General features: G+C 37.4%; 1 protein-coding gene across 1 annotated transcript; it reads left to right on the top strand.

Annotated features, from left to right (window-relative positions):
* UBR5 (ubiquitin protein ligase E3 component n-recognin 5) lies at positions 1–27661 on the top strand. Its single transcript, XM_086609331.1, has 30 exons — positions 1–94; positions 480–575; positions 1009–1132; positions 1462–1559; positions 2438–2586; positions 3014–3104; positions 4485–4611; positions 4711–4840; positions 7122–7233; positions 9527–9658; positions 10529–10722; positions 11152–11421; positions 13502–13713; positions 14091–14321; positions 15902–15975; positions 16553–16725; positions 16824–16937; positions 17542–17762; positions 18420–18540; positions 19004–19247; positions 19813–19923; positions 20950–21013; positions 21245–21305; positions 21639–21814; positions 22313–22316; positions 23419–23574; positions 23977–24090; positions 25483–25627; positions 26225–26310; positions 27449–27661. Exons 1-30 carry the CDS (start codon positions 1–3, stop codon positions 27659–27661), a joined length of 4137 nt encoding a protein of 1378 aa, XP_086465457.1.

Here is a 27661-nt window from a genome sequence, read left to right as displayed (position 1 = left end):
ATGAAGCTGGTGCTTCATCAAGTGATCATCAGGACCCGGTTCTCCACAATAGCTCCTCCCAGCTGGGTTCCAGATCCTCCTGCAATGGATCCGGGTAAGTCTGCTCATGTATCACATTAGACTGTAGAATGAGAGATTTAATAACGGAACCTATGGCTTTTAAGGTCAATCGCTTAGATTTCGGTGTGAGACTAAAATACCTAATGTCATTGAGGTGGCAAGACAGACTTTATGAGTTTACTGGAGACTTAAAAGTGTTTTTAAATCCAGCATGTGTCTTTCTAACGCTGGGGTCAGACTTCTGTGAAATGTGTTTTGTAATGTTGAGTTACATTACTGATCTAGGAATGCGGCCGTTTGTAGGAAGAGTACCAGTTAAGTACAGCAAACCTGCAGTGTGTTAGACATTGCAGAAAGAGCATGTTGTTAGGGATGTTTTTATGTATTGATATACATCCTGCTGTTCTGGTTACTGAAAGATGGTGACATTGATTTTATCCTGGCCCCCGCTGTGGGATCTCTTACCACAGCAGCGACTGGCACCGGCCAAGGACCTAGCACCTCCACGATACCAGGTGAGGACACACTGCTTATCTGATTATGCTTTGGAAGGAAAATAATCTCAAAAGCTGTCTTTGCTGCACAGACTTTCTGCATATGAAAATGCCTCTTATCAGATGAAGATTGGATTGAAGCAGAATTTCACAAGTGTGCAGAAGTACTTGAAGCCCCATGCTGTGTTTTGTGTAAAAACTGTTTTTACTGGGGAATGACAAATATGTAAGAATACGGTAATCAGTATGAAATTGGGATTACTGTCTGTATTTCAGAATGTAATTTGGGACTGAAATTTACAGTACTTGAGTGAAATGTTGCTGAAACTGGCGAACCACTGAACAGTCAAGCTACTGACTAATGACCCAGTGAAACATTGAATTATTTGTTTTTAATAGGTAGTCATTTTTTGAGGAATCTATTTCTCTGCAATTTTTTTTTTTCTCATTACAGGTCCTTCTACTGAACCATCTGTAGTGGAATCCAAGGATCGGAAGGCGAACGCTCATTTCATACTGAAATTACTATGTGATAGTGTTGTTTTACAACCTTATCTTCGAGAATTGCTGTCAGCCAAGTAAGGACTTCCATGTGAATTCTCACTATCCTTTGTAGTGTTGTATCACCTGAAATTTATTACATAGAAGGCTTTTAAAGAAGGTTATTTGAAGGTGCATTAGTGAAAATGGGGAATGTTAGAATATAGGCTGTGATTGCGTCCTGCCATCCCTTAAAGTTGGGTCTATTTCACAGAAGTAAAATGAATGAGATTGCTTATTCACCCCATAGTTTTTCTGTTTGCACAAGATTAGCAGTGCTAAGTTTTCATATATTTGTTTCCTGCCTCTTCTGTTATAACAGAAAATTTCAGTGTGTTTTAACTTGTCTGTTGTTTTTTTTTCATAGGGATGCAAGAGGCATGACACCATTTATGTCAGCAGTTAGTGGCCGGGCATATCCTGCTGCAATTACAATTCTAGAAACTGCGCAGAAAATTGCTAAAGGTACACCAGTTTCAGTAATTATTAGCGTGTGGTTTCCTTCTAAAGTTTGACACATGAGCAGATTCATTATTAACAGTGCTTTTTGTGTGTGTGAAATGATACGTGCTTGGGCAACTGGTGATGGTGGTAAACAGCTCTTTCCAAAACACTGTATATGGCTGCATGTTTTGGAAATCTTGCTGTTACAGAGTGTCTTCCTCTTTTGTAGTGTGTATCTTACGATAGATTTCTATGCGTATTACTGCTTTCGTAATCTTTGTAGTCTTTTCAGCATTTCATTGCTTTGCAAACATCAGTGGATTAAGGTATCCATTTTTCAGTAGCACAAAGGTATCACCTGGAACTTCTTTCTTTGAATTGGAAAAAACTGATACGCTAAAGCAGTATGCCAAGCTAGATCCTGTCCTGAAAAGACTTTATACAAACACACATTTTGTCACTCTCTTTCGATGTCTTTATTTAATTGTTTAAAACAAATATGTGAAGTTGAACTTAAGGAGAAACTGAGCAGATAAGAACTGTGATGTGACAAGGTCTATAGGGCTGCAGATAGTCCTTGTAAGAATATTGCCCATAAATTATTTTTTAATCCTTCAAATGGTGATCTACTGAATTGATTAGAATATTAGTGAATTTAAAACTGGAGAAGAGGTAGTGGTTGTATTTTTCAGTCAGGAATTTGCAGCTGCTTCTATAAGAAATACCTGTGATGTGACAAGCAAATAGAGGCTTGCTCGAAAACTGACAGAGACTTTATTCGAACTCTTAATTCTCTCTGTGATTTTGTAATGGGAAATGTCTGTCAGATATGGGTTATGCTGGTGATTTTTGTTGGTTTTTTGGGGATTGATTTTAACACTGGTATTCTATTGTTTTAGCTGAAGCAACTTCAAATGAAAAAGAAGATGATGTGTTTATGGGAATGGTTTGTCCTTCTGGTACAAATCCAGATGACTCTCCTTTGTATGTTTTGTGTTGTAATGATACATGCAGTTTTACGTGGACTGGTGCAGAACATATTAACCAAGTAAGGCTTTTTTTTTCTTTCTTTCTTTTTAAGTAAATAGGAATGTGTTTCAACCATGTATTGTGTTAGTCTACTAATCTAATTTTTAAATTACTAAAGTTGCATTCTTTTATTACTGTAACTTTTAAGTCTGGTATAGTTTATTGCCTCTCTAGTTGCTTTGACCAACACAGCAGGCTGTGTGGTCAGAATATGGCTGTTAGAGTGTGGCTTTTCCCCTCTGGCTAGCTTTGGCAAAATTTTGATGGAAACAGCTCTTTGAAAACACTGAATAATCTAACTACAACAAAGTCACTTTCTAGAATTGGCTTACTTCTAAGTGAAGGCATCGATTTGAACAAGTGCAATTTTATTGTAACTTGAAATGCTGTGAGATTGCAAGCACTGTAGGGAGAAAACGGCATAATATTTTTGGTAATTTTTTTAGGATATATTGAATGCCGAACATGTGGCCTATTGGAATCCCTTTGTTGTTGCACAGAATGTGCGAGGGTCTGTCACAAAGGACACGACTGCAAGTAAGTATTGGTTCTATTTTTATCATTAAATCAATATTTCGTTATTTCATTTGTTTACTGATAGATAATAGGTTTTTTCCTTGGTTGAAGTGTTCAGATATTAGAGAACAGAAGATTAATAAAATATTTAAACATATCTTCTTTTCCTTCTGCTCTGCAAGATTATTCTATAGGTCAGAATTGAAAGAGTAATGTGAAGCAGTCTTGTACTTTTCACTTTATAGAATTTAGAGTAAATGAGTAAGTGTGACACACTCAAAGTGCTTAATGTTCTAGAACGATATATCTAAATAATACCATGTTTTTGTTTTGGGTGCCTCCAGGAGGTTTTCTGAAGCCAGTGAATCTGATGACAGACCATTCTTGTAAACTCTTCTGAAAGAAGTGTAGCATATTAATCTCTGAGATCAACTGTAATAAAGGGAAAAGTGAGCAGGCAGTCAAATGACGGTCAAGATGTGTCTAATCAATGTGACAAAAGCTTAGAAGCTGCAGGTGTTTTGTGCCACTGTTCCACAGTGTAAACCTTACAGCATTAATATCCTAGGCTGTAATAAGCTAACAGATACAATTACAAGATATTCTCAGTTTTGCAACAGTTACTGAGACTTTACTGCATATTGTAAGGATTTCCAACTTACTTTTTTGCTGGAGGCTATTCTGGGGAAGAATAAATGGTCTTGGATGAGTTTTATTAAGGCACTATGAAAAGCTCTCTATATATGAGACTGCCCTCTTAAAATGAGTGTAGGAAAGAAGAATAGCAAATACCAAGTGTTGCCACATACTAAACTCTGCATTTCTCTTTTAAGCTAGGTTTTGGCATCTTGCTGCTATAATATACAAAAAATCTAGCAGGAATCTTGATGTGTACACCAACGCCCTCAGCCTGTGTAGAAAATATTAGTACGTTACTGATCAGTGTTGCAGCTCACCTTTCCTGTTTCGTGTAGGCTCAAACGAACATCTCCAACAGCCTACTGTGATTGCTGGGAAAAGTGCAAGTGTAAAACGCTAATTGCTGGACAAAAGTCAGCTCGCCTTGATCTCCTTTACCGCCTTCTTACCACCACAAATCTTGTTACCCATGCCAAATAGCAGGCAAGTTCAGGGGAGAATAATTTTTATTATTTTAAATATGTGATATATCATATCTCCACTAATCAATTTTTCAATACAGGGGAGAACACCTTCTGCTCTTTCTAGTGCAGACAGTTGCCAGGCAAACTGTGGAACCACTGCCAATACAGACCACCTAGAATTAGGGAAGATCGTAATCGTAAAACTGCAAATCCTGAAGGTAAGGGCTGTTTCAGTGAAATAAATGGCAAATTCTGTACTTCAGTACCTCTTTCTTACGTTGCTTTTTTGTCTCTTTAGATTCTGATATGCCTGATCATGATTTAGAACCTCCTCGATTTGCCCAGCTTGCTTTGGAACGTGTTTTGCAAGACTGGAATGCACTGAAGTCCATGATCATGTTTGGCTCCCAGGAAAATAAAGACCCGTGTGTATTTACAAATAGTTGTCATGTAAAGTTTGATCTGGTATTTGAGACCTGCTGACTTACATAAAATGTATTTCCTTTCTTTTTGTTTTTTCCAAGTCTTAGTGCAAGCAGTAGGATAGGTCATCTTCTGCCTGAAGAACAAGTTTACCTTAATCAGCAAAGTGGAACTATTCGCTTGGACTGTTTTACACACTGCCTTATTGTCAAGTGTACAGCAGACATTTTGGTGAGCACTCTTAGCTGTGTTTTACATAGATCTTCTGAATAATGTGATACTATAGTTTATCTCAATTGATATGCATTGAGACTACTTTGAAAATACTTTCAATTTAGTTATGGTTTTTGTGAATTTATACTATTATGACTGTGGTGTCCCTTTAAGTCTTCATCTGTCTTGTTTCGTGCTTCTAAATTACACACCATTATTGGGTTGTAACGACCTATTTCTACAGCTCTTAGATACTTTGCTGGGTACTCTGGTAAAGGAATTACAAAACAAGTATACTCCAGGACGCAGAGAAGAAGCTATTGCTGTTACAATGAGATTCCTGCGTTCTGTGGCAAGAGTGTTTGTCATTCTTAGTGTGGAAATGGCTTCCTCCAAAAAGAAAAAGTACGTAGTGGGGGGATGAGGTGTTGGTTGTGATGGTTTTGTTGTGTTTTTTTTTTTTTTTTTTTTAAATTTAATTCAAATATTTATTCTCTTAATAAGAGAATTCATTTATTAAATAAATTGATACAAATCAACAATAGCCAGAAACATCTGAATTAATGTGCAGTCTGTAGGCAGCATTGTGTGGAAAGGTACAAATTTCAAGATTGCACAATAGCTTCTGGTGTGTCATGTAGCTTTTTAATACAACCCTTGTTAAATTTACATGCTCATACTGAACCTTTCTGTTTAAAGTGCTAGGATTTTTTGGAAGTACATTTTTTTAACATGTTAATGAAAATTACAATCTGTGGTGTTTTGTCAGTGATCCATTTAGATATCTAACCTTAGTCTCAAATTATTGAATGATAAATGTTTTTAGCTGACTTGAATAGCTGTGCGTATTGTTACTATACACACGAATGTATGTACCTCTTAAGATAATTGTCTTGACTTTTTGAAAAAAATTGATATTGCCATAAAGGTTTTCTTGGTGGGGGGGAAAAAAAAAGACATATTTGAACTTTTTTTTTCTGTATTTTGTCCCTAGCAATTTTATTCCACAGCCAATTGGAAAATGTAAACGTGTATTCCAGGCATTATTGCCCTATGCTGTTGAAGAGTTGTGCAATGTAGCAGAATCTCTAATTATTCCAGTCAGGTGGGAATCGCACGTCCTACAGCACCCTTTACTCTTGCTAGCACTAGTATAGATGCCATGCAGGGAAGTGAGGAACTGTTTTCTGTGGAGCCTCTGCCGCCTAGACCATCATCTGATCAGTCTAGCAGGTAAAATTCACTAAAGCTCACTATTCATCCTTTTCAAAGACCTTGTTAAAGTTTGATTTTGTTGTGGGTTTTTGTTAGCTTTTCATTAACAGAAGTATGGTGAGGCTTCTTATTCTGGCCAAGCATTTTGGAAAGTACTTTCCTACTGATAGATTTCTACAATAATTTAGGTTCAGTGATGTCCAGAGGTCCAAATCCACTTTTTTTTTTTAAAGTTCTAGTCAATCTCAGTCATCCTACATCATAAGGAATCCTCAGCAAAGACGAATCAGCCAGTCACAGCCAGTTCGTGGCAGGGGATGAAGAACAAGATGATATTGTTTCAGCAGATGTGGAAGAGGTCAGTTTTCTTTTTTGTATTTTGTTTTTCTTTAGTATGGCCCCTAATGCATTAGCACGTGCTTTAAACATCTGAACCAGAAATGCGTGCAGCAAGAGCTCCGATTGCAAAAGATACTCCGCAGTACTTGGTGAAGTCCTAACCGTGCCATAAGCATTTGTTTTTAACAGAGCTGGTAATCTCCGTTTTGTGTTCAGCAGTATTTAGTCGTTTCAGAGCATACCCAGTGCCTTGCATTTGACAGAATTACAGTATGATTTAGAATACTAATAAATACATCTGTAACTTTCTTTATAGAAAATTTATGCTAAATTATAATTTGCTGTTAAACACTTTTTAAGTCTTTCAGCACATAGTTGCTATTAGGTTCTATTAGAGAACTACAGAGTCTTTTACCAGATAGTAAGCTCTTCAATATTTAGAAACTAATTCTAGGTTTTATAGTCAGTTTTACCCTTTCAGCTTCAAAATCTAGTGTCCAAGACTGTGTTTTATTTGTGGGCCTTACTTTTTTCCACAACACTGTGGACTATACAACCATCTACAACTACTGTGAATGTAAATTCATTTTCTATTCATGTCAGTTCAGTTGTGAAATCATCTTTCTTACATGTGTTTTTTTTGTTTCTTAGTATTTAAATCAAATTTTGCACTGAATTTTTAAAAATATGTAGATTACTTCTGATGTGAAAGATACTGTAGCATAAATTATGATGCTCTTTCCAGGTTGAGGTGGTTGAGGGGGTAGCTGGTGAAGAAGACCATCATGACGAACAGGAGGAACACGGTGAAGAAAATGCCGAAACAGAAGGACAGCATGACGAGCACGATGAGGATGGTATGTATAATGTACATAATGCACATTACTGCTTGGATGAACAAACTGTGCATCTATGCACCCGCACATCATCTTTGTCTCTAAATTGGAGAGACATGGATTTGATAGATGGACCTCTCCGGTGGTTAATGAACTGTCTGGATGGTTGCACTCAAAGAGTTGCAGTTAATGGCTCGATGTCCAATTGGAGACCAGTGAGGAGTGGTGTTCCTCAGAGGTTGGTATTAGGTGTGGCGCTGTTTAACATCTTTGTTGGCGACATGGACAGTGGGATTGAGTGCACCCTCAGCAAGTTTGCTGATGACACCAAGCTGTGTGGTGTTGTGGACATGCTGGGGGAAGGGATGCCATCCAGAGGGACCTTGACAGGCTGGAGAGGTGGGCCTGTGAGAACCTCATGAAGTTCAACAAGCCACGCTGCAAGGTCCTGCATGTAGGTCAGGGCAATCCCAAGCACATGTACAGACTGGGCGGAGAATGGATTGAGAGCAGCCCTGAAGAAAAGGACTTGGGAGTGCTGGGTGCATGAGAAGCTCAACACGAGGCAATGTGCACTGGGCAGCCCAGAAAGCCAACCGTATCCTGGGCTGTATCAAAAGAAGCGTGGCCAGCAGGTCGAGGGAAGTGATTCTGCCCCTCTACTCTGCTTTGATGAGACCCCACCTGGAATACCTGCATTCAGCTCTGGAGTTCTCAACACAAAAAGGACATGGAGCTGCGGAGCGGGTCCAGAGGAGGGCCACAAAGATGATCCGAGGGCTGGAGCACCTCTGCTATGAAGACAGGCTGAGAGAGTTGGGGCTGTTCAGGCTGGAGAAGAGAAGGCTACGGAGTGATCTTATAGCAGCCTTCCAGTACTTAAAGGGGGCCTACAGGAAAGCTGGAGAGGGACTTTTTACAAGGACGTGTAGTGATAGGACAAGGGGTAAACTGAAAGAGGGTAGATTTAGCTTCGATCTAAGGAAGAAATACTTTGCTCTGAGGCTGATGAAGCACTGGAACAGGTTGCCCAGAGAAATTGTGGCTGCCCCATCCCTGGAAGTGTTCAAGGCCAGGTTGGATGAGGCTTTGAGCAGCCTGATGTAGTGGAAGATGTCCCTGCCCATGGAAGAGGGTTGGAACTAGAAGATCTTTAAGGTTTCTTCCAACCCAAACCATTCTATGATTCTATAAAACAGAAGCCATTTTTGGAGTCACCAGTGATAATGTTTTGGGAGACTTGCATGAGTAGAGAGAATACAAGAGTTTTAGACTACACATCTTTCAAAAGGAGATGGGTGCAATTATAGATAACTTGTAGTAGGCAAGTATATGAATATTTTTATTTTTCTGCACAAATAGAAAATATTAAGGTACTAAAGGATAAAAAAAATAAAACAGATGTTGTTATATGCTTGGTTAACAATATCTATTTTGCCTCTTGTATATGCTAATGTAAAATGTTGTTGACATAGACTATTTGAAGGACTGGAAAAATAGCCTAGCTCTTGTGTGGCTAATGATAGAATAGTGGTTATGGTAGATCTGTTCTTAGAAGGGATCTGAATCATGATGAGCTAGTTTTCAAACCAATCACGGATTATTAAAATTATAGTTCAATATTTTGTAGACAAAATTAATTCATTAAGCATGAAAATTCTTGCCACTAATTTGAGTTGTCTTGTATTAGTTAGCTTGGCATTAGATGGCCCAAAGCTATGATTTAAAAAAAAAACAACAAAGCACCAAACAAAAAAACCCAAACCCAAACTACTTCTCTTTCTGACTGTGCCTTCTGTTTCCAGTCAGCACATTTACAGTACAGGAAATCTGTTTATTCACTTGCCGAGCTTTCAGAACATTTAATTCTCAAAGCTTAAACCTGAGTAAAACTTGTAGTTTTTAATTAGGATTTTTTTTTTTAAATTTTCAGGTATTCCTTAGATAGTCATTTGAAACAGCGTATGGTTAATTGTCCTAATACATGTGCATGAAGAGTTGTGGAGTCTTTTGACTTGTGTGACTAATTCTTAATCCTTAAAGTATTTTCAGTGTGAGTGTTGAACATATACGAGCAGTACAGAGAGAGAGAGGGCCAGGGGTTGTTAATCACTGGAAAATAAGAAAATACGGTCCAGGTTTTGCTGCATGTTTGCACTGCTTTTATGAGCTCTTCCTGCATATCCATTAACTTCTGCTATAGTAAGAAGCTCTGGGTTTTGTTTAGTGTGGCTTATATGAGTCATGACAGTAATTAGATTTTTTTTTTTTTCCTCTTTCTAAACATAAGATGTTTTTTATGTTGCTTTTATAGGCAGCGATATGGAGTTGGATTTGCTAGCTGCTGCTGAAACAGAAAGTGACAGTGAAAGTAACCACAGTAATCAGGACAATGCTAGTGGGCGCAGAAGCGTTGTCACTGCAGCCACTGCTGGGTCAGAAGCAGGTACGCCGCATGATCTTGTGTTTATATCTAGCCATTTAAATTTAGATACTAGGATTAAGTTGTACAAGAAAAATAAGTATGTTAGTGATTGAATATGGCTTTAACGAGGGCAGGAACTGTCTTCATCTAAAAAATTTTATCTTTGCCTTTGGATCTGGACTGCATCCAGCACTCCAGAGATGTACTGAAGAAATTATTTACTTCATAACTAGATTGGACAGAGCAAGAATTACCAGATTATGACTTTTTAACAAATACTTTTCTCTTGTAATCTTACTTTCCCTTTATTTTTTTCTCTTCACTGAGCTTCTTCCCTCCCACCTCCACCGTCCCTACATTTCCTGTTTTTCCTTTGCTTTCCTTTGCCTGTAATTGTTAAGGTACTGTGCGGACTTTTGGGCAAGGAGATGCACTAAGATGTGGCCCATCTTTTTGCTCTTGTGAAGTGAAATAAAATGTTTTCACTCATTTTTCAGTGTAGAAGTTAGATATGGTTTAAAACAAAACACAAAACCTGACTAACCATTTTAAGGCTTTTTGAAAGCAACTGCTCTACTGTTGACTTTGGAAGCACAATTTCTAGAATTCATTACCTGGGAACAGAATCAGTGAAGAATTTTTAAATGAAATTATTTCTTAATTTATCTTTTGAAATGTAAGTAATCTTACTGCTTTTTCATGAAATCTGTGGAAAATTAGCAGTATGTTTTAAGGATAATTTATTAAAGGTTTTAAGTAGTGGTACTTGAACCTTTTAGTATGTGTAGTTTCTTCTCATGGAAGAAGTTTACAACAATGACATGATACATGTATCTATATACACAAGTGCAGTTGTCTGTTACTGTTTATTATTTATTATTTCCTCAATAGGAGCTAGCAGTGTTCCAGCGTTTTTTTCTGAAGATGACTCTCAATCAAATGATTCCAGCGACTCTGATAGCAGCAGCAGTCAGAGTGATGACATAGAGCAAGAGACCTTCATGCTTGATGAGCCTCTGGAACGAACCACAAATAGCTCACATGCAAATGGTGCTGCCCAGGCTCCCCGCTCCATGCAATGGGCTGTACGTAATACCCAAAACCAGAGGACTACTAGCACGGCTCCTTCTAGTACGTCAGCCCCAGCAGGCAAGTCTGAGTAAAACACATACATGATTTCTAGTTAACTCTGGCTTTGCACCTTCCTATGGTTTTGTTTGTTCTCTTAAGGATGAAATCGTACCTATTTGTCCTAGGAGGACAGTGCTGATCTATCTTGACTGTTCCAGTTCTGGTTTTGAATTTACAAAAGAAAAGAAAGATCTGGTTTAGTTCTTAAGAAGATATGAGTATGCTTACAGTAGCTAGTAATTTTTTGCTAGTGACAGTTGTAATGTCAGTAATATTGACAAGTTTACTTCTAGAAATGTTCATGATACCAGTCAATACAGAAAATATTAGCAAACGTTAAATAAAGTCATTAATGTCATACCTTTTTTTTTTTTAATGTTTAGCAAGTTCAGCGGGCCTTGATTTACATTGATCCATCAAACCTGCGTCGGAGCGGTACCATCAGTACAAGTGCTGCAGCAGCAGCTGCAGCACTTGAAGCCAGCAATGCAAGCAGCTATTTAACATCTGCAAGCAGTTTAGCAAGAGCATACAGTATTGTGATACGGCAGATATCTGATCTGATGGGTCTGATTCCCAAGTACAATCATTTAGTATACTCCCAGATCCCAGCTGCTGTGAAGCTGACTTACCAAGATGCAGTTAACTTGCAGGTAAGAATATTCAAATCTCTGTAGAGAAACATAATTTCAATACATTGTTGTTTGTTTTTTTTTTTAAAGTAAAATCAGAGAATTGTTGAGGTTGAAAGTGACCTCTGAAGACTGTCTAGTCTGAATTCCCTGCAGGGTCAACAGGAGGAGGCTGGTTAGGACTTTGTCTGGTTAGGTTTTGAGTATCTCCAAGGATGGGGGACTCCACAATTGCTCTGGGCAACCTGTTAAGTGTTTGCAAATATCATAGCGAAAAAGACTTTTTCCTGAGTTTAAATGGACTTTCCAAGTATTTCAGTTTGTGCCTATTGCCTCTTGTCCATTCACTGGATACCACTGAGAAGAGTCTGGCTCTGTATACTCTTATCTTTTATCAGGTATTTATACACACTGGTAAGATCCTCCTGAGTTTGTATCTAGAGTCTAAATTGCCCCAGCTCTCTCAGCCTCTCCTCATATGAGAGACAGTGTAGGCTGAAGTAGCTGTAGTTAATAATTCCATTAAGTTGTTCATATTTCATATACGTATATTCTTTCAAAAAAAGAACTTCAGTTGATTTTTTTTTTTTTTTTTCCCAACTAAGTCTGACTGGGACCTAATTAATAGTTAAGTCCGGGTTGACTGCTTTTGAGACACTAGTGATCTCTACTAGAGATCTTTTGCCCTGTTCTTTTGATGCAAACTGTTGAGTCTATAAAAGAAGAGAGTTAGTAAGGGACAAATAATTAAATGAGATAAAAGATAAACAGTACATTTATCTGTACAAACTGTCCCTCCTTTCAGGGGCATGCTCATCCTTTCCCTGTTATGTGCATGTTTTTTGGTACAGTACTCTTGACTGGGTTTTTTTTAAAGGATATGTAAATGTATATTTAGAGAAAATAGGTGAAAGGGAAGACTGGTATCTGGCATGTACAGAAAGACATTTCAAAGATGAACAACACAGGAGGAAGTTCAGTGTGTTTAGAAAATATATATTGACTTGCATGTGGGCATAGTGTATAGAGTGAAATCGTACTGAATTTAGTACAAAACCCAACTGTCAGAATAAGATCACTGCTTTGAGAGCCCAAGAAATCCAGTGATACTGTTTTCTTTTAGTAGTACTGTGTGCTGGGATGTGGAACCTGGATGGCAATATATTTACTTGTAATTGAGCCACACAGTATTTGTATGGCTCTGTTTTCATGGTGCGATATAAGAAAAAGGCTTTTGATTTGGGAGAGGAGTGTTACAAAGCTATTCTGGGATCAAACACTGGGGAAAACAGGCAAGGAAAGAACTAAGAGGACATAGTTTTATTGTGGAGGAGGCTAAGTTTCTGTTCAGGAGATTCTTAGTGGGAAAATACTGTCTCTGCAGAGTAGAGATGTTTTGCAGAGGTTACCCTTTTGCCAGATGTGTGCACAGGACAGCTGTCCAGCTGGGGCAGCATGAGATTGTATTAGCATGTGAAAGCTTGACAGCGGAGGTTTCGTAGGAAGTGTGGGGTTTTTGAAGACTAGAATGTAGAGAATGAAGAAAGCAGACTGACACTGGATAAAAAAAAAACAAAACAGCAGGTCAATGGAGTTAGCAAATGGCAAGAAAGCAGGCTCCAGAGCCAGTATTGGGAACAGATGAGGAAAAGACTGGACCAGAAGGAAAGGTTTGTATGCAGACACAGTACTTTATGAAGGTCTTAACTTTCTTGTCTTCACCAAGTTGCAAGGGAGGAAGAATGGTGAAAGATCTGGCTGGTGAATGTCAGAGCAGGATAAGGGCTGTTAAATCTACTAGAAAGTCAGGAACTGGGCCAAAATCCCCAAAATGTGCACACCTGGGAGATGCTGGTGGTTGTAAGGTGAGGAGAAGAAGAGATGCCCAAAGGAAGGGAACTGCACACCAGTACAGTTAATCAGAAGTCTCAGTAGAACTTTCGGAAACTGTTCGTTGGTCGTTCTTGAATGTGGTTTTACAGCCTCTTTGTTTGTAGGGAATCAGAGGTAACTCTAAAAGCCATGATGGAGGCTTATGTTGAGATTGCATTCTCATCATCTAGTTCTGTTTGCAAACCTCATTAAATCTCATTTTCTATAGAATTACGTAGAAGAAAAGCTTATTCCTACTTGGAATTGGATGGTCAGTATAATGGACTCTACTGAAGCTCAGCTGCGTTATGGTTCTGCGTTAGCATCTGCTGGTGATCCTGGGCATCCAAATCATCCTCTCCATGCTTCCCAGAACTCAGCCAGAAGGGAAAGGATGACAGCCCGTGAGGAAGCTAGCTTAAGAACACTCGAGGGAAGAAGGTATGAAAATAGTTTGATTGTTGCATGTGAAATGAATTAACAGTTTTACAGTCAAATTTTCTTGTTCACTGACATTTTGGGAATCTCATTTTGTACTGCAACAGTGTAGTTACTGCTTGGATTTGACTTGGGGTGGCGTTGCTACTATTTAGCTTATTCTGACGTACTAGACTCATCTCAAGTATTAACTGTTTATAATGTATTGCACCTGAGCTGTTATATTAAACCATAAAACTACGATGTTACTCTTATCACATGGCTTTTGGGGGGGGTTTTGGAGTTTTTACATCCGTATTTCAAGTACAGAGACTACTGTGTAAAGGATGCGTTCCACTGTGATGCCTAATCTCTCTGTATCAATGCTTTTCTTTCACTAGACGCGCCACTTTACTCAGTGCCCGTCAAGGAATGATGTCAGCACGGGGTGATTTCCTGAACTACGCGCTGTCTCTGATGCGTTCTCACAATGATGAGCACTCAGATGTTCTTCCTGTTCTAGATGTCTGTTCACTAAAGCATGTAGCATACGTTTTTCAGGCCCTTATTTATTGGATTAAAGCAATGAATCAACAGACAACATTGGATACTCCGCAGCTAGAACGGAAAAGGTATCAAGCTGACTCATAGAAACAAAAACTTCTGCAGAAGTGGCACATAGCCTTTTGTTTCAGTCATTGGTGGTGTTACTTAGCAATTCTATAAATACACACATATATCTATATATCTGTGTGTGTAGTGACATGCGTATTACAAAGGGAATATATATAATGGTATATAATGTACGTATGTTTGATTGATAAGCCTGTTGCAGAATCCTGTTCAAGTCTTTTTATGCTGATTGCTGTAAAAGGTTTTCTTACCACTGAAACTTGAGTGTGATTTTTAGCTCCATGGCAGTGCCTCTAAAAGATGTATTCAGGACAATTTCTCAGCTGAGGAATGCAATCTGCTCCTCACGTTTAGCATGATAAAACTTATTTGGAATTTTGTCAAACATTTTAAGAATGACATGGGAGAAAATGTCCTAAGTCTGGTATGATGTGCTTATTGATCTGTTTTCCATTTGGTTGTGGATATTTGAGACTTACCTGATGATTTAAACCACAGTAGGAAAATCAATAGCTGAAAACGTCCTTAAGGTGAAAATCTCTGCTGCTTCAACTATGGCATTTTACAAGGTGCATTTATTACTTTTTAAAATCTTGTGAGATTTTTTTTTTTTATATAAATGTTCTTTGATTTTAAATGACAATTCATGATCATAGAAGTGTCCACATGTCTACACCATCTGCTCCCGTTTCTTGCTAAGTTTTGAGGTAATGTACCTGAACAGTCCTAGTCAACAGTTTTTGTGCTGGCTGGCTCGAGTAGTTAGAGCTGTGGCTTTAAACCTTTTCCAGGCAATAACATACTTCTGGAATCTGCTTTGTTCCCAAAAAATTCACACATTCAAATCTGTCAACTGTTCATCAAAGAATTGCAAAATTCCCATTAAATGCTTATAAAACTGTGAAGACCTAGACATTTTCAATTAAACGTGAGTGGTTCAAATTCAAACAGCCAGTTGCTTCTGTTAGATGACGTTTAGTAGCCTGTATAAAACGAAATTTTATCGGCCTTCATCTCATTTAAGACATATTTCACAATGCACAAGCTGCCAGAAATGAATACTAATCAAAAGTTCTTGATCCTTTTATAATATAGTGAAATCCATTTCTTTAACATGCACCTTGCAGACTTACCTTCTGAAATGTCATCAGTGGCATTATTTTTATAGGCCTAAGCATGTTCTACACCAGTAAATTTTAGAATAATATTCACTTACATATTTCTTCCACTAATGTTCCTAGGTTTTTTATATTGATGTAGTCTTCAAAAACAAGCATACTCATCACTGTCTGGAGCTGTAACTTTTTAGATCAAACGTAGTAGGTGGCCAAATGGCTGTAAGGGCAACTGTGCAAGTTATGTAGTGAGTGAGTATGTAATGAGAAGTACTCTACAGTACTTTGATTTTTAGAGTGATTTGATTCTTGTTATGTGTAGCTCTCAAGTACATTTACTGATTATACTCTTGCTTTTATCGATTGCTACAGATGTAAATGTTTTGTCTAATGTTTCCTTCAAGAGGATTGACTCTTCTTTTTTCTTTTTTTTTCCTTTTTTTTTTTTTTTTTTTTTTTTTAAGGACTCGGGAGCTTTTGGAACTGGGTCTTGATAATGAAGATTCAGAACATGAAAATGATGATGACACCAATCAAAGTTAGTATACAGAAACACTTCCATAGTACGCCAAAATGCGACACTTTGCCAGTGTTTTTTTACCTTTAGCTAGCTAAGACTTTGAATAAATTTTGCTACTTGTATTTATTGCATGAAAGTTGGGGTTTAGTAAAATTTTCTTACCATTGTTACTTCACCAGATTTCTTCTGCTATTGCCTGTTCTCATTTCGAGGCCCTCTTTTTGTCTCCTTTTTCTCTGAACTGCAGAATTTTTGCCATTCCTTATTCTACACAGTGACAGAATTGAAAATTTGAATCAAACTGATTTTTTTTGATCTGATGAAAGTGCTTCTGAAAATGGTAGAATGTATACTCTGTACTAAGTACATATAGTGTAGGGGTACATGGTTAGTAAAGTTAGTTGCAGTAAAAAGAGTAAAAATGATAACTAAGCAACTTCATAAAAATACAGGATTTGCGGAAACATCCTGTGGTTACATTTGTAGATATGCTCCTCCAGTCAGATAGCTAAGAGGGAAGTGTATTAAATTTTGCTATTTTAAATCCTTTGCTTTTATAACTGAAAATTGAATTGAACTCTTCTCTGATATATAGGTGCTACGCTCAACGACAAAGATGATGACTCCCTCCCAGCAGAGACTGGCCAAAACCATCCATTTTTTAGACGATCAGACTCTATGACATTTCTCGGCTGCATTCCACCCAATCCTTTTGAGGTTCCTCTGGCAGAGGCCATCCCCCTGGCGGACCAGCCCCATCTATTACAGGTGACATCAGAGATGGTGTTCTGGAGGAAAACTGCAGTTTGTTTTTTCATTTCTAACTGAAGTATATATTTACCCAGAATGCTTTTGTTAATTTTCAGCCAAATGCTCGCAAAGAAGATCTGTTTGGTCGACCAAGTCAGGGTCTGTATTCATCTTCTGCCAACAGTGGGAAATGCTTAGTGGAAGTTACTGTGGATAGAAACTGCCTTGAGGTAGGTTTAAAGGTTTTATTATTTTAAATGATAGGGTAATTTAATCTAGTACCTTCATTTCTTAAAAACACACTTCAGTGTTTTCAGAGAGAATTTTAAGTAGCTCTCAGAGTGGTAATTCAAAGCCCAGTAAGTGTGGAAACTTGAACTTTTCATAAAAAGTATGCTGAACTTTTTTTAAATGCAGGAACTTTATGATTACTGATTTATAGCAGATTTCGGGCAATGCTTTTAAAGGCTGCAGTACAATCCCGAGTTAATTTTGAAAAGCAAATTACGTAATTATTTGTGATAAAAAGAATTAAATCTCCCTGTAGCCCAGTAGATTTGACTTGCCTACGACTGAGCATTAAATGGTAAGCGTATGAAATGCAAACAGAAAGTGGGAAAAGGGTTTTCGTATTTGTTGAAATGATTGAGGTTATTGTGTTTTAAAAGATCAATTACAGTGCTCACTTTTTTGTGTGGTTTAAAAGTTTTACACACACATATATTATATATATACACACACACACACATTTCTCTCTCTTGCTCTCTCTCTCCCCTGAACAAGACTTCTAGACTGCTTTGAAAGTGCAATTAAATTTTGCTTCTCCTTGTTTAGGTTCTTCCAACTAAAATGTCTTACGCAGCCAACTTAAAAAACGTTATGAGCATGCAAAATCGGCAAAAGAAGGAAGGGGAGGAACAAAACGTGCCTACAGAAGAATCTGAGAGTTCAAAGCCAGGGCCTTCAGCTCATGATCTTGCAGCACAACTGAAAAGCAGCTTGTTGGCAGAGATAGGATTGACAGAAAGCGAAGGACCACCTCTCACATCTTTCAGGTAGTTTGAGTTAAAAATTACTCTGAAATATTGTTGAACTGATAAAAGGATATTTGGGACTCCAAAAAGTCTTTTTTAAATTAAAATGGGTAGCTTGCTTTAGTTTGAATTTGTAGTTAGTGTTTGATAGCTTTTGAAATTAACAGTTGAACAATCTTCAAAGAGGTTTGCGCAAACTGTAAAAAGTAAAAGTCCTTTACTGCCTGACTTCCTGCTGCAGGCCTGCTATGATGTCCTGGGTAGCTAAGTTTAAAAATTGGAACCAACAGCTTGCCATCTGTGTCTGATGACACTGACCAACTGACCACACTTGATGTAGTTAGAGATTGAGTGCCCTCACTTTGAATTACAGTTTTTTAAAAAAAATTATGGTCTTGATTGAAGGGAGACCAGTAACAGTGAGTTCCACGTAGCAGTGAAGTTACATGCCTTGAGAGTAATTTCTCTTTGGAAGCAAGACTTGTGTTTCAGCTGAAACTAAGCAGTTTCATGTGTTTCTGTCCACAAACTTCCTGTACTGTGGTGTTGTTTATCAGAAATAAAGAACTTATTTGAAGGCAGAGGGTAAGAGAAAGCAGAAGTACACAAAACATGTCTGAAATTTAACTTGATTTTTTTTTTTTTTCTTGTCTATCTCTTTTTCTCTCCTTCTGTCAGGCCACAGTGTAGCTTCATGGGCATGGTTATATCTCATGACATGTTGCTGGGGCGTTGGCGCCTTTCTTTAGAGTTGTTCGGTAGAGTGTTCATGGAAGATGTTGGAGCAGAACCTGGATCGGTATGTATTTCCCAGTGTAAGAACAATTCCTCTTATAAGTAAATTTTCAACTTCCTTTGTTGTTCTGATTTTTTTTTTTTATTATTTTAAGATCTTGACTGAATTAGGTGGCTTTGAAGTAAAGGAATCAAATTCCGCAGGGAGATGGAAAAACTTAGAAACCAGCAATCCAGGGATTTAACGTTGGAGGTAAAAATGTTAGTTTGTCTTCTGAATTCGTTTTCATTAAAAGTTGGATTATTGCACATTCCAGTAACTTGATAGGAGAAGCTGTATTTCGGAGTCTGCAAGCAGGTGTCTTAAACCTTACTTCGTGAGCTTTATTGCAACTACTACTCTGTAGTTTTTCACAGTCCAATTGGTATTTTCTGAGTCTATGCAGAAGTGTCCAGAAACATCTTATTAAGCTCAAATTCTCTTGGTGTGATGATTGGTAAAGAAAACTTTTTTATGTTTTTGCTAGGTTGATCGAGACAGAGATCTTCTGATTCAGCAGACCATGAGGCAGCTCAACAATCATTTTGGTCGCAGGTGTGCTACCACTCCGATGGCTGTACACAGAGTAAAGGTTACTTTTAAGGATGAGCCTGGAGAAGGCAGCGGTGTAGCACGAAGCTTTTATACTGCTATTGCACAAGCTTTTCTGTCAAATGAGAAACTGCCAAATCTAGATTGTATTCAGAATGCCAACAAGGGTACCCATACAAGTAAGTGATGCACATCAGTTAATCTACAGATAACATTCATAAAAGCCTTGGATGCTTTTTTACATTGAAATACTTGGCATTGTCTGAGAGATTTCTTGTTAGCTTATCACGGGAACTGTGAAATTGTGCATGTTACTTCTCTGAGGCAAGGAAATGGCTTTTTTTTTCTGCTTTCAGAAACAGAAAGCTCTTGTTTTTCTTGAAACGAGTCTGCTTTAGATGCTCTCAGCTTTTTTTGAACATCTTTCTCCAGTAGGTAATAATTGTCAAGATTTTAGCTAGTAAGAGCATATACATTTTAATATGACTGCTCTATCTGGCTTGCCACAAATACATTTTAATGTTTTTGAAAGTATATATAAACTCTGGAAGTATTTTGGCACTTGTAAGTTGGTACAAACGCTTCAGATTCCTTTCTTAAGTTTGGCTGAACCCCGATCAATAGTTCAAGTTCTGTCTCATTGATGTCTTTCAAGCTGTCTTCCAAACCTGTGTCCTTACATTGAAACCGAGGTAGGAGAGAGAAATAGAGATGTTTAAGCTGATGAGGTTTTTCCCCCTTCAGGTCTGATGCAAAGATTGCGAAATAGGGGGGAGAGAGATCGGGAAAGGGAGCGAGAGAGAGAATGCGGAGAAGTAGTGGCTTACGAGCTGGTTCTCGGAGAGATAGGGATAGGTAAGTGATATATTTTTAATTTGTTGGAGATACTTTGTCAAATAGAGTAATTGCCTTGGTTATCTTCAAGAAAGACACTTTTACTGCCTCAAATTAAAGGTGTCCGTCTTTTCACTTTCAGGAGCAATTTACAGGGTAATTTCTTGAAATTCAATATACATTTCAATTCTTTAAAGAATATTTGTACTTACTTTAGCATTGATAGATTATGTCTCAACCATATGCCATCAATCTCTCCTGCTAAAACAATAATAAAACTTCTGTACCAGAATAAAATTGTGAGGTGCTTTAGAAACAGCATTGCTGTTGGTGGCATGTGTGACTGCTGTACCCGAAATACTAGTAGTACGAAAATCTCTGGTTCATTTTTGGAATCATTCTCTCCAAGCAACTATGAGCAACACTACTATTCCAGCATAAAAGCTAATGCGATTTTGAATCTGTGTGCAAATTATACTGTTCCAGAGGATTTTTGTGTATTTCCTCTGAAATGAGTACAAACCGCTCTAATTTTCTTAAGGGACTTTAGAAGACAACTTTCCATTGACACACGGCCTTTTAGACCGGCATCAGAAGGAAATCCTAGCGATGACCCTGACCCTCTTCCAGCACACAGACAAGCCCTTGGAGAAAGGCTCTACCCTCGAGTGCAAGCAATGCAACCAGTAAGACTTACCTGTCTAATACACTTAATGATACATTGTTCTTGTCATCTCTTAATTTAAAAATTAATCTCCTTGTCTGTTTTTGTTTAACATAACTGAAAATATTTGAACATGTAGGGCTGTTCTTATATTCTTTGGTATTTTCTTAAGATTGTGTTTCCGTAGTTTGTCATTCAGCTTAGGAGGCATCTTGTAATGCATTTTATACATAAAAATACTAAAACTTTCATAAAACCATATTTGAAGATGAGATAACTGGAGGAAAGAGTAAAATATATCATTCCTTATCCCCAGGCATTTGCAAGTAAAATCACAGGAATGTTGTTGGAATTGTCCCCTGCTCAGCTGCTTCTGTTACTAGCTAGTGAAGATTCCCTTAGAGCAAGAGTTGATGAAGCAATGGAGCTCATTATTGCACATGGCAGGTAAGTATCAAGGATTTAGATAAGAAACGAAAACTGATTTTGAGGCCACAGCACTTGTTCTGTGCTGCATCTAACTCTGATAAATGCAATTTATTCCTTGCTTTGTTCTAGATATTTTTCTTAGGACAAGTGACTTGTTAACTTTGGTTTAATCTAATCTGTGGTTTCAGAATATGACAGTTTCTCATTGTGAAATTAAATCTGCCTTATTTTTTTTTCCCCCTCATCAAGGGAGAATGGTGCTGACAGTATATTGGATCTTGGATTGCTAGACTCTTCAGATAAAGTGCAGGTAATGATAACCGTTGCACAAAGTAAATTTACTTAAGATCCAGTTCTATCAGTTAATTTTAAAAACTTAAGCAAATGGAGCCTTGGTTTATCATGCAAGATGAAGTTCTGTTTAATTACCTTGTGGAGTTACCTTTTTTTTTTTCCTTTCTTTTTCTCTTTTGAAAAGATTAAGCAGTAATTAAGTGAAAGAACAAAATGTTACCATTAGGAAGTGTCATGGAAATTCTTAACCAATGGAACTTGAATCTTTGGGTGTAGTAGCAAATAGCTTGTTGATGTGTGTTAGTAAGGAGAAGTAAGTTGTTAATTGCTGTTCTGACTTCCAAAACAGGAGAATAGAAAGCGACATGGTTCCAGCCGCAGTGTAGTAGATATGGAATTAGATGATACAGATGATGGGGATGATAATGCACCGCTTTTCTACCAGCCTGGAAAACGAGGTTTTTATACACCAAGACCTGGTAAAAACACAGAAGCAAGGCTGAATTGTTTCAGAAACATTGGCAGGTACGCTACTATTAACTTTCTAGTCTGAAAAATGTGAGAGACAAATATATAAAATACCAGGGAGAGTACCAGTGATCCAAGCTGCGAAGGCTTTATTACTTCTATGCTCTATATTTCTCACCTGGAGCTAAATAGTGGGGAATTTGCACACGTCAGCTTGAGGTTTCTTTTCTTGTTAAATTTTTATTTTTATCTTTTTTTTTTTTTTTTTTTTTTACAATCTGAAAGTTTTATACCACAGGAAATACTTTTTTGAAATTATATGTGTCCGTAATTTTCTTTTGGGGATTGATAGGGCTGGAAAGCTAGCTGCAGTTTGAGTCTTAGAATATTTTTACTTTTTTAATGTGAGTTTGCTGAAACATCTCCAATGTAATTTCTGTCGTACCTAAACAAAACCCAAACATTTGTTTTCAGAATCCTAGGATTGTGCTTGTTGCAGAATGAACTCTGTCCCATCACATTAAATAGACACGTAATCAAAGTTCTTCTTGGCAGAAAGGTAAGTTGAACATAGAAATTTGAATTTCCTTTAATTATGTAAAATCTCATCTTTAAAAACTGCTTTTTTTCCCTAACATGCATGCATTGACTAGCAGAGTTGATACTGGAACTGTAAGGATGCCTTTAAAATACATTTGAGGGGTATTAATTTTTTCATTTCCTAGATTTTGAACTGAGTAGATGTACTAGAAGTCAGATGTTGACTAAGATGGAATCATTTGTAATGGGTTAGCTTTTGACTCTCTTCAGAAACAGCTTACTGTCTCCCCTTTTTCTCTTCCTGAGACTGAAGAGTCGAAGAGATAGTGTTAGACAGTACTAGGCAATAGCATCTCAGCTTACCAAGAAGCATTTTCTTCGATATTTGAGAGAAATCAAATGAATTGTAATTAAAATTTTGTCTCAGGTGTAGATATAATCTTCCAAGAGAGGTTCCCTTCTAATTCTTTCCTTCAGGTGGTTGTTCTTGAATATGTATTCCTTCCAGTTAAATGTTGGATAGATACATCAAAGAATATTTTAGTTAGATTTAGTTTAGTTAGTAGATGATTTTTCTCTTCAGGCTGATAAAGAACAAAGAAGCAAAGAACTATAGAAAACAGCAAGGAGTAGACATTAGCATTTGAGTTGTTGGGAACTGTGGTATGCAGCTACTGGGCTGTCAGACATTTAGATGTGAATGTACAGCAGCAGTGTGTGTGCGTTTAAGTGGGGGAACTTTCAGCATTTTGGAGCACCGATGCAAATTGTTTCCAGCTTCAGTCAGGCTCCATCAAGTCTCTATTGATCTAGGTGATACGTAGAAGAATTTGTTTTAAAAAACCCTATAAATTTTCTTTATAACCTCTATGGCTTTAATAGCAGGAAAGACTACAGGTCTATCTTTACATTCCGCTAATGCACTTCAGTTGAGTCTTCTAAGGTACTTTCAAAAGCAGGCTGAAAGCAGGAGTATGCCATTATTTCCAAGTGTTTGTATGCTTCATTATAAGGGTTATGCACTTCTGTATGCTAGTGCATAGATCAGGTGCAGACCATGTAATTTTGAATATATTCTTAAATAACTGGTGTATTTCAGATATCTGTCTTTTTTTTTGTAGGTGAACTGGCATGACTTCGCTTTTTTTGATCCGGTTATGTATGAAAGCCTTCGGCAACTTATCCTGGCTTCCCAGAGCACAGATGCTGATGCAGTGTTTGCAGCGATGGATTTAGCCTTTGCAATAGACCTGTGTAAGGAGGAGGGTGGAGGGCAGGTAAGCACAGCTAAACTTGTGTGTCTCTAGGTTCAGAATTCCACAGCTTATGCATGTTCTAGTGTACACTTACTCCATGACCTTCTCAGATGGCAGACTTTGACCCTTCCAAGATTCAAATACAGAGTTTCCCTTAGACATTAAAGTGAGGGGTTTTTTCCTTGAAGATCATAGAATCATAGGTTTTTTTCCTTGAAGATGATGTGGAGCATACCATAAATCCTGTATAGCATAGTCAATCCTAGGGAATGTCGAAAGCTAACCTGTAGTAGTAAATTCTGATTGTTTTTAGAGGGACATTAAGCCATAAATAACTGTTCTGCATACTGTGGCTGTTGGAATAATCTCATTTCCTTTTCCCTCCTTTTTTTTTTTTTAATGATCCTTGTTGCTTTGCCATAGGTTGAACTTATTTCCAATGGTGTAAATATACCAGTCACTCCTCAGAATGTATATGAGTATGTTCGGAAATATGCAGAACACCGAATGTTGGTAGTAGCGGAACAACCTCTACATGTAAGTCCTTAGTAGAGTGTTTGGGGATTTTTTTTTTAAATAAAAATCTGTAAGATTTCAGTCAGTTAATTCTTTTCGTCATTATGATATTGCTGTCAGGTTTCTTTTGAAGTCTTGACAGCTTGATTAAAAATACCTAATCTTCTAATTTCTTAGTAATTGTATAGCTGTTTATGCAGTACTGTGAAGACTGAGTACTTTGTGCAATTTCTTTTTTAATAGAATGAAAGATTTTTTTTTTTTAAACTTGATCTCATTGGTTAAGCATATATGTTCACTTCTTGAGCTCAGATGGTGTGTATCCTGTGGGAATTTTTGCTTTGTATTTAGCAGCTACTTTGCTCTACTAATCCGTCACCTTCGATTTGTTTAGCCTTATAAACAAAGATTTAAAAGAAATTTCAAAATATCCACATAAATCACCTTGAACTTCTGACTTTATTGTGTTCTTGTTTAAAAGGAAAAATCAATTTATGAAACATACAACTTTGTTCTTATTTTACTAGCCTGGCAAGAATAACAATTTACTATAAAACTATATTAAAAATAATTTGACTTTTGAAGCCCTTTTAAAATAAAAAGTTATGGAATAATGTATTTTTGTAAATAGTTAATGAAGGTGCAGTACTTAGAACCATCTACTCTCTGTCATATGGTACTATATCTAAACTTGGTCATTTCTGCTGACTGTGGTTTCCTGCTGCACTTCGGAGATAGGCTGGCAGACTGCTGGATTACCTCTGTGCCGTTTAGGTTCAAAATTCTCACTGAAAGAGCATATTCTTGAAATTATGTTACTTGGTCCCCATGTGTGCATATATTAATAGTTTACCATTTTTGACTCTTTAAACAAAAGTCAATGTTTGTATTCATTTTGGAATTTACTAAAATGAAGTTATTAATATTCTTCCATTTTGAAAATGGAATTTCCAGTCTTCAGGATATTACTTACATTTCTTATTTATATAAAGTATAAATAAGTGTGGTTGTATATAACATCTTTAAAGCAGAATTGGCATGTGACTCTGAGGAAGCAAAGTAAAAGTAACATGCAAGGTGTGTTTTTTTGTTATTCTCATCAGATTCAGTGTAGCTCGGCAAAATACCTGAACTTTTTAGTGTTAGTGCACTTGCTTCTGCTCCTGGTGAAATATTAGTTCAAACCCTTACTGCTTTCTTTAGCAATAGTAGGTAGGGTTTAACAGATTGGCGCAGTTCTTTGTTTGAGAAAATTTGCATCTCAGATGGCAGAGCTTTGAAAGAAAAGAACAGCTAGGAGAATAATGAATTTTGAGTTAGTAGGGTATTTCACATGGAATTTTTCAGTAATGCATTTAAAGTCAGTCTGAAAGTGATACAGCTGTAATGTGAATCTTGTCGTTTTCACTTAAGGCAATGAGGAAAGGTCTCCTGGATGTGCTCCCAAAGAATTCATTAGAAGATTTGACAGCAGAAGATTTCAGACTTTTGGTAAATGGCTGTGGTGAAGTAAATGTGCAAATGCTAATCAGCTTTACTTCTTTCAATGATGAGTCAGGTACGAAATAACTTTCTCATTCAGAAACAGAGTTGCAGGATAACTTAGCACTGTTTGTTCTGTGTAGAGTTACCAGCATTAAACTTAAACTGCCTCTTCAAGTTTGATGTCAGTTCATAAGTCACTTGAAGTCCTAATAAAATTACTGTGTTTTTTACATACATTTGAAAATATTTACCTTCAGTTGGGGTGAGGGGAAAGCACTTTTTCCAACTTTGCTATCACTTGATGTTAAATACAAGGATTGAATTATTGGTAGTATGTCTTTCCTTCTTAAAGTTCTGACCTAACTTTAGAACTATAAACATCATGGATGCAGTCTAGTATTTTTTACATAGTTTTAAAACTACATTAAGCTGTTGTTAAGCTTTTTGGGAGGGAGGGAGGGAGTGGGAGTTGTACTGAAGTATGTCAGAGTTAGCCTTTACATCCAAAAGTATGTGTATTAGTTTTTAAATTACTAGTGTCTCCAATATCAGGACTTTATGAATGAGATTGTAGCTGAGGTTCAACTTGCAGTACATGTAAAACAGATCTCTTAATGTTTATTATCCACTGTCCCAGCTGAATTGTACATCTTTTTTTTATTTCACACAGGAGAAAATGCTGAGAAGCTTTTGCAGTTCAAGCGTTGGTTTTGGTCCATAGTTGAGAAGATGAGTATGACAGAAAGACAAGATCTAGTAAGTTGCCTATTCCTAAAGGAAACGTGCAGAAGAACTGGAATTACTTTGGCATCATTACTGTTTTAACTATGCTTACTTGCAAAGACTTCATATGTGAAGAGTTAAGGTGGCAGAGCAGGGTGATAGGGATTGATTACACTTTCAGTTCTAGAAACATCAGATAGGAATCCTAGACCTTTTTGCGATGAAGTAAGCGTGGTGTGTCCTTATCCATATTCACAGGTCTCTTATGGAAGCACAGTTAGAGTCTCTGCACAGTCGTTCTTAAGCCGAATAACTGTGGTTAGGCAACTGTGGTGTGGGCTAGTAGGGTTTTGAGGTTGAGTTCTCTTCCTGGATCAGCTGCTCTCCTGACTTCTGTGTATCCTGAGGGTAACACCTGTGTTCTCTCTGTAAGATGTCAGTAATGATACTGTCTCCTTCTCAACACCTTTCGGAATAGCTGATGAGAAGCATGAAAGAAGAAGATACTGTTCAGGGGGTTTCGTTTGGAAAACTTGCCTGTAAATTGTACGAATTGGACGCTTCTTTAAACTACTTGCTTTTAACTTCCTACTACTTAAGGTACTATGTCTCCTTTACAGTTTGCTAAAAGGAAACAAGGACTAATCTGAAAAGTGGAAAATGTAGAGCTCATTTGTTAAGGAATATCTATGGTTACACTTCAGTAGTGACTCTGCTCTGCAAGTCAGTATTTCACAGTTGAGACAATAAATCAAATGCTCTGTTGCTGCCTTGTTGTCTTGTACAAGTGCTATATTCTGTAGTCACTAACTGGTTTGTGAGAGATTTCTGATGCATTTTGTATTGACGGCAGTCACCAACTTCCCAAATGGATTTGAGGACGTTTCATTTACTGAGGATTTGTTGATACATAATCATTTTGAGTGCTGCTCTTACCAGTTTCAACAGAAGTATGTAATATAACGAGCAGTTGAGAAAAAGAAGTGAAGGAAGCTACTACAAAAGCATGTAGCATGAGCACTGAGTTTCGTTGGCATATCGAACAGAACGTAGTATGATCAAACTTGCTGTGACTGTGCAGTCCTTCTTTAACCTATCCCTACACAGCATGTAGGCAATATAAATTTTAGCCTTGTCCAGCAAAATTTTAAACACCATCTTCTTTTTTCAGGTTTACTTTTGGACATCAAGTCCATCGTTACCTGCCAGTGAGGAGGGATTCCAGCCTATGCCATCAATCACAATAAGACCACCAGATGACCAACATCTTCCTACAGCAAACACTTGCATTTCTCGCCTTTATGTCCCACTCTATTCCTCTAAGCAGATTTTGAAACAGAAATTGTTACTCGCCATTAAGACCAAGAATTTTGGTTTTGTGTAG

Source organism: Tauraco erythrolophus, chromosome 3, assembly GCF_009769465.1.
Source record: "Tauraco erythrolophus isolate bTauEry1 chromosome 3, bTauEry1.pri, whole genome shotgun sequence".
NCBI classification, from domain to species: domain Eukaryota; kingdom Metazoa; phylum Chordata; class Aves; order Musophagiformes; family Musophagidae; genus Tauraco; species Tauraco erythrolophus.
The sequence above is the reverse complement of the archived record's forward strand: the minus strand, read 5'-3'. Positions and strand labels throughout refer to the sequence as shown.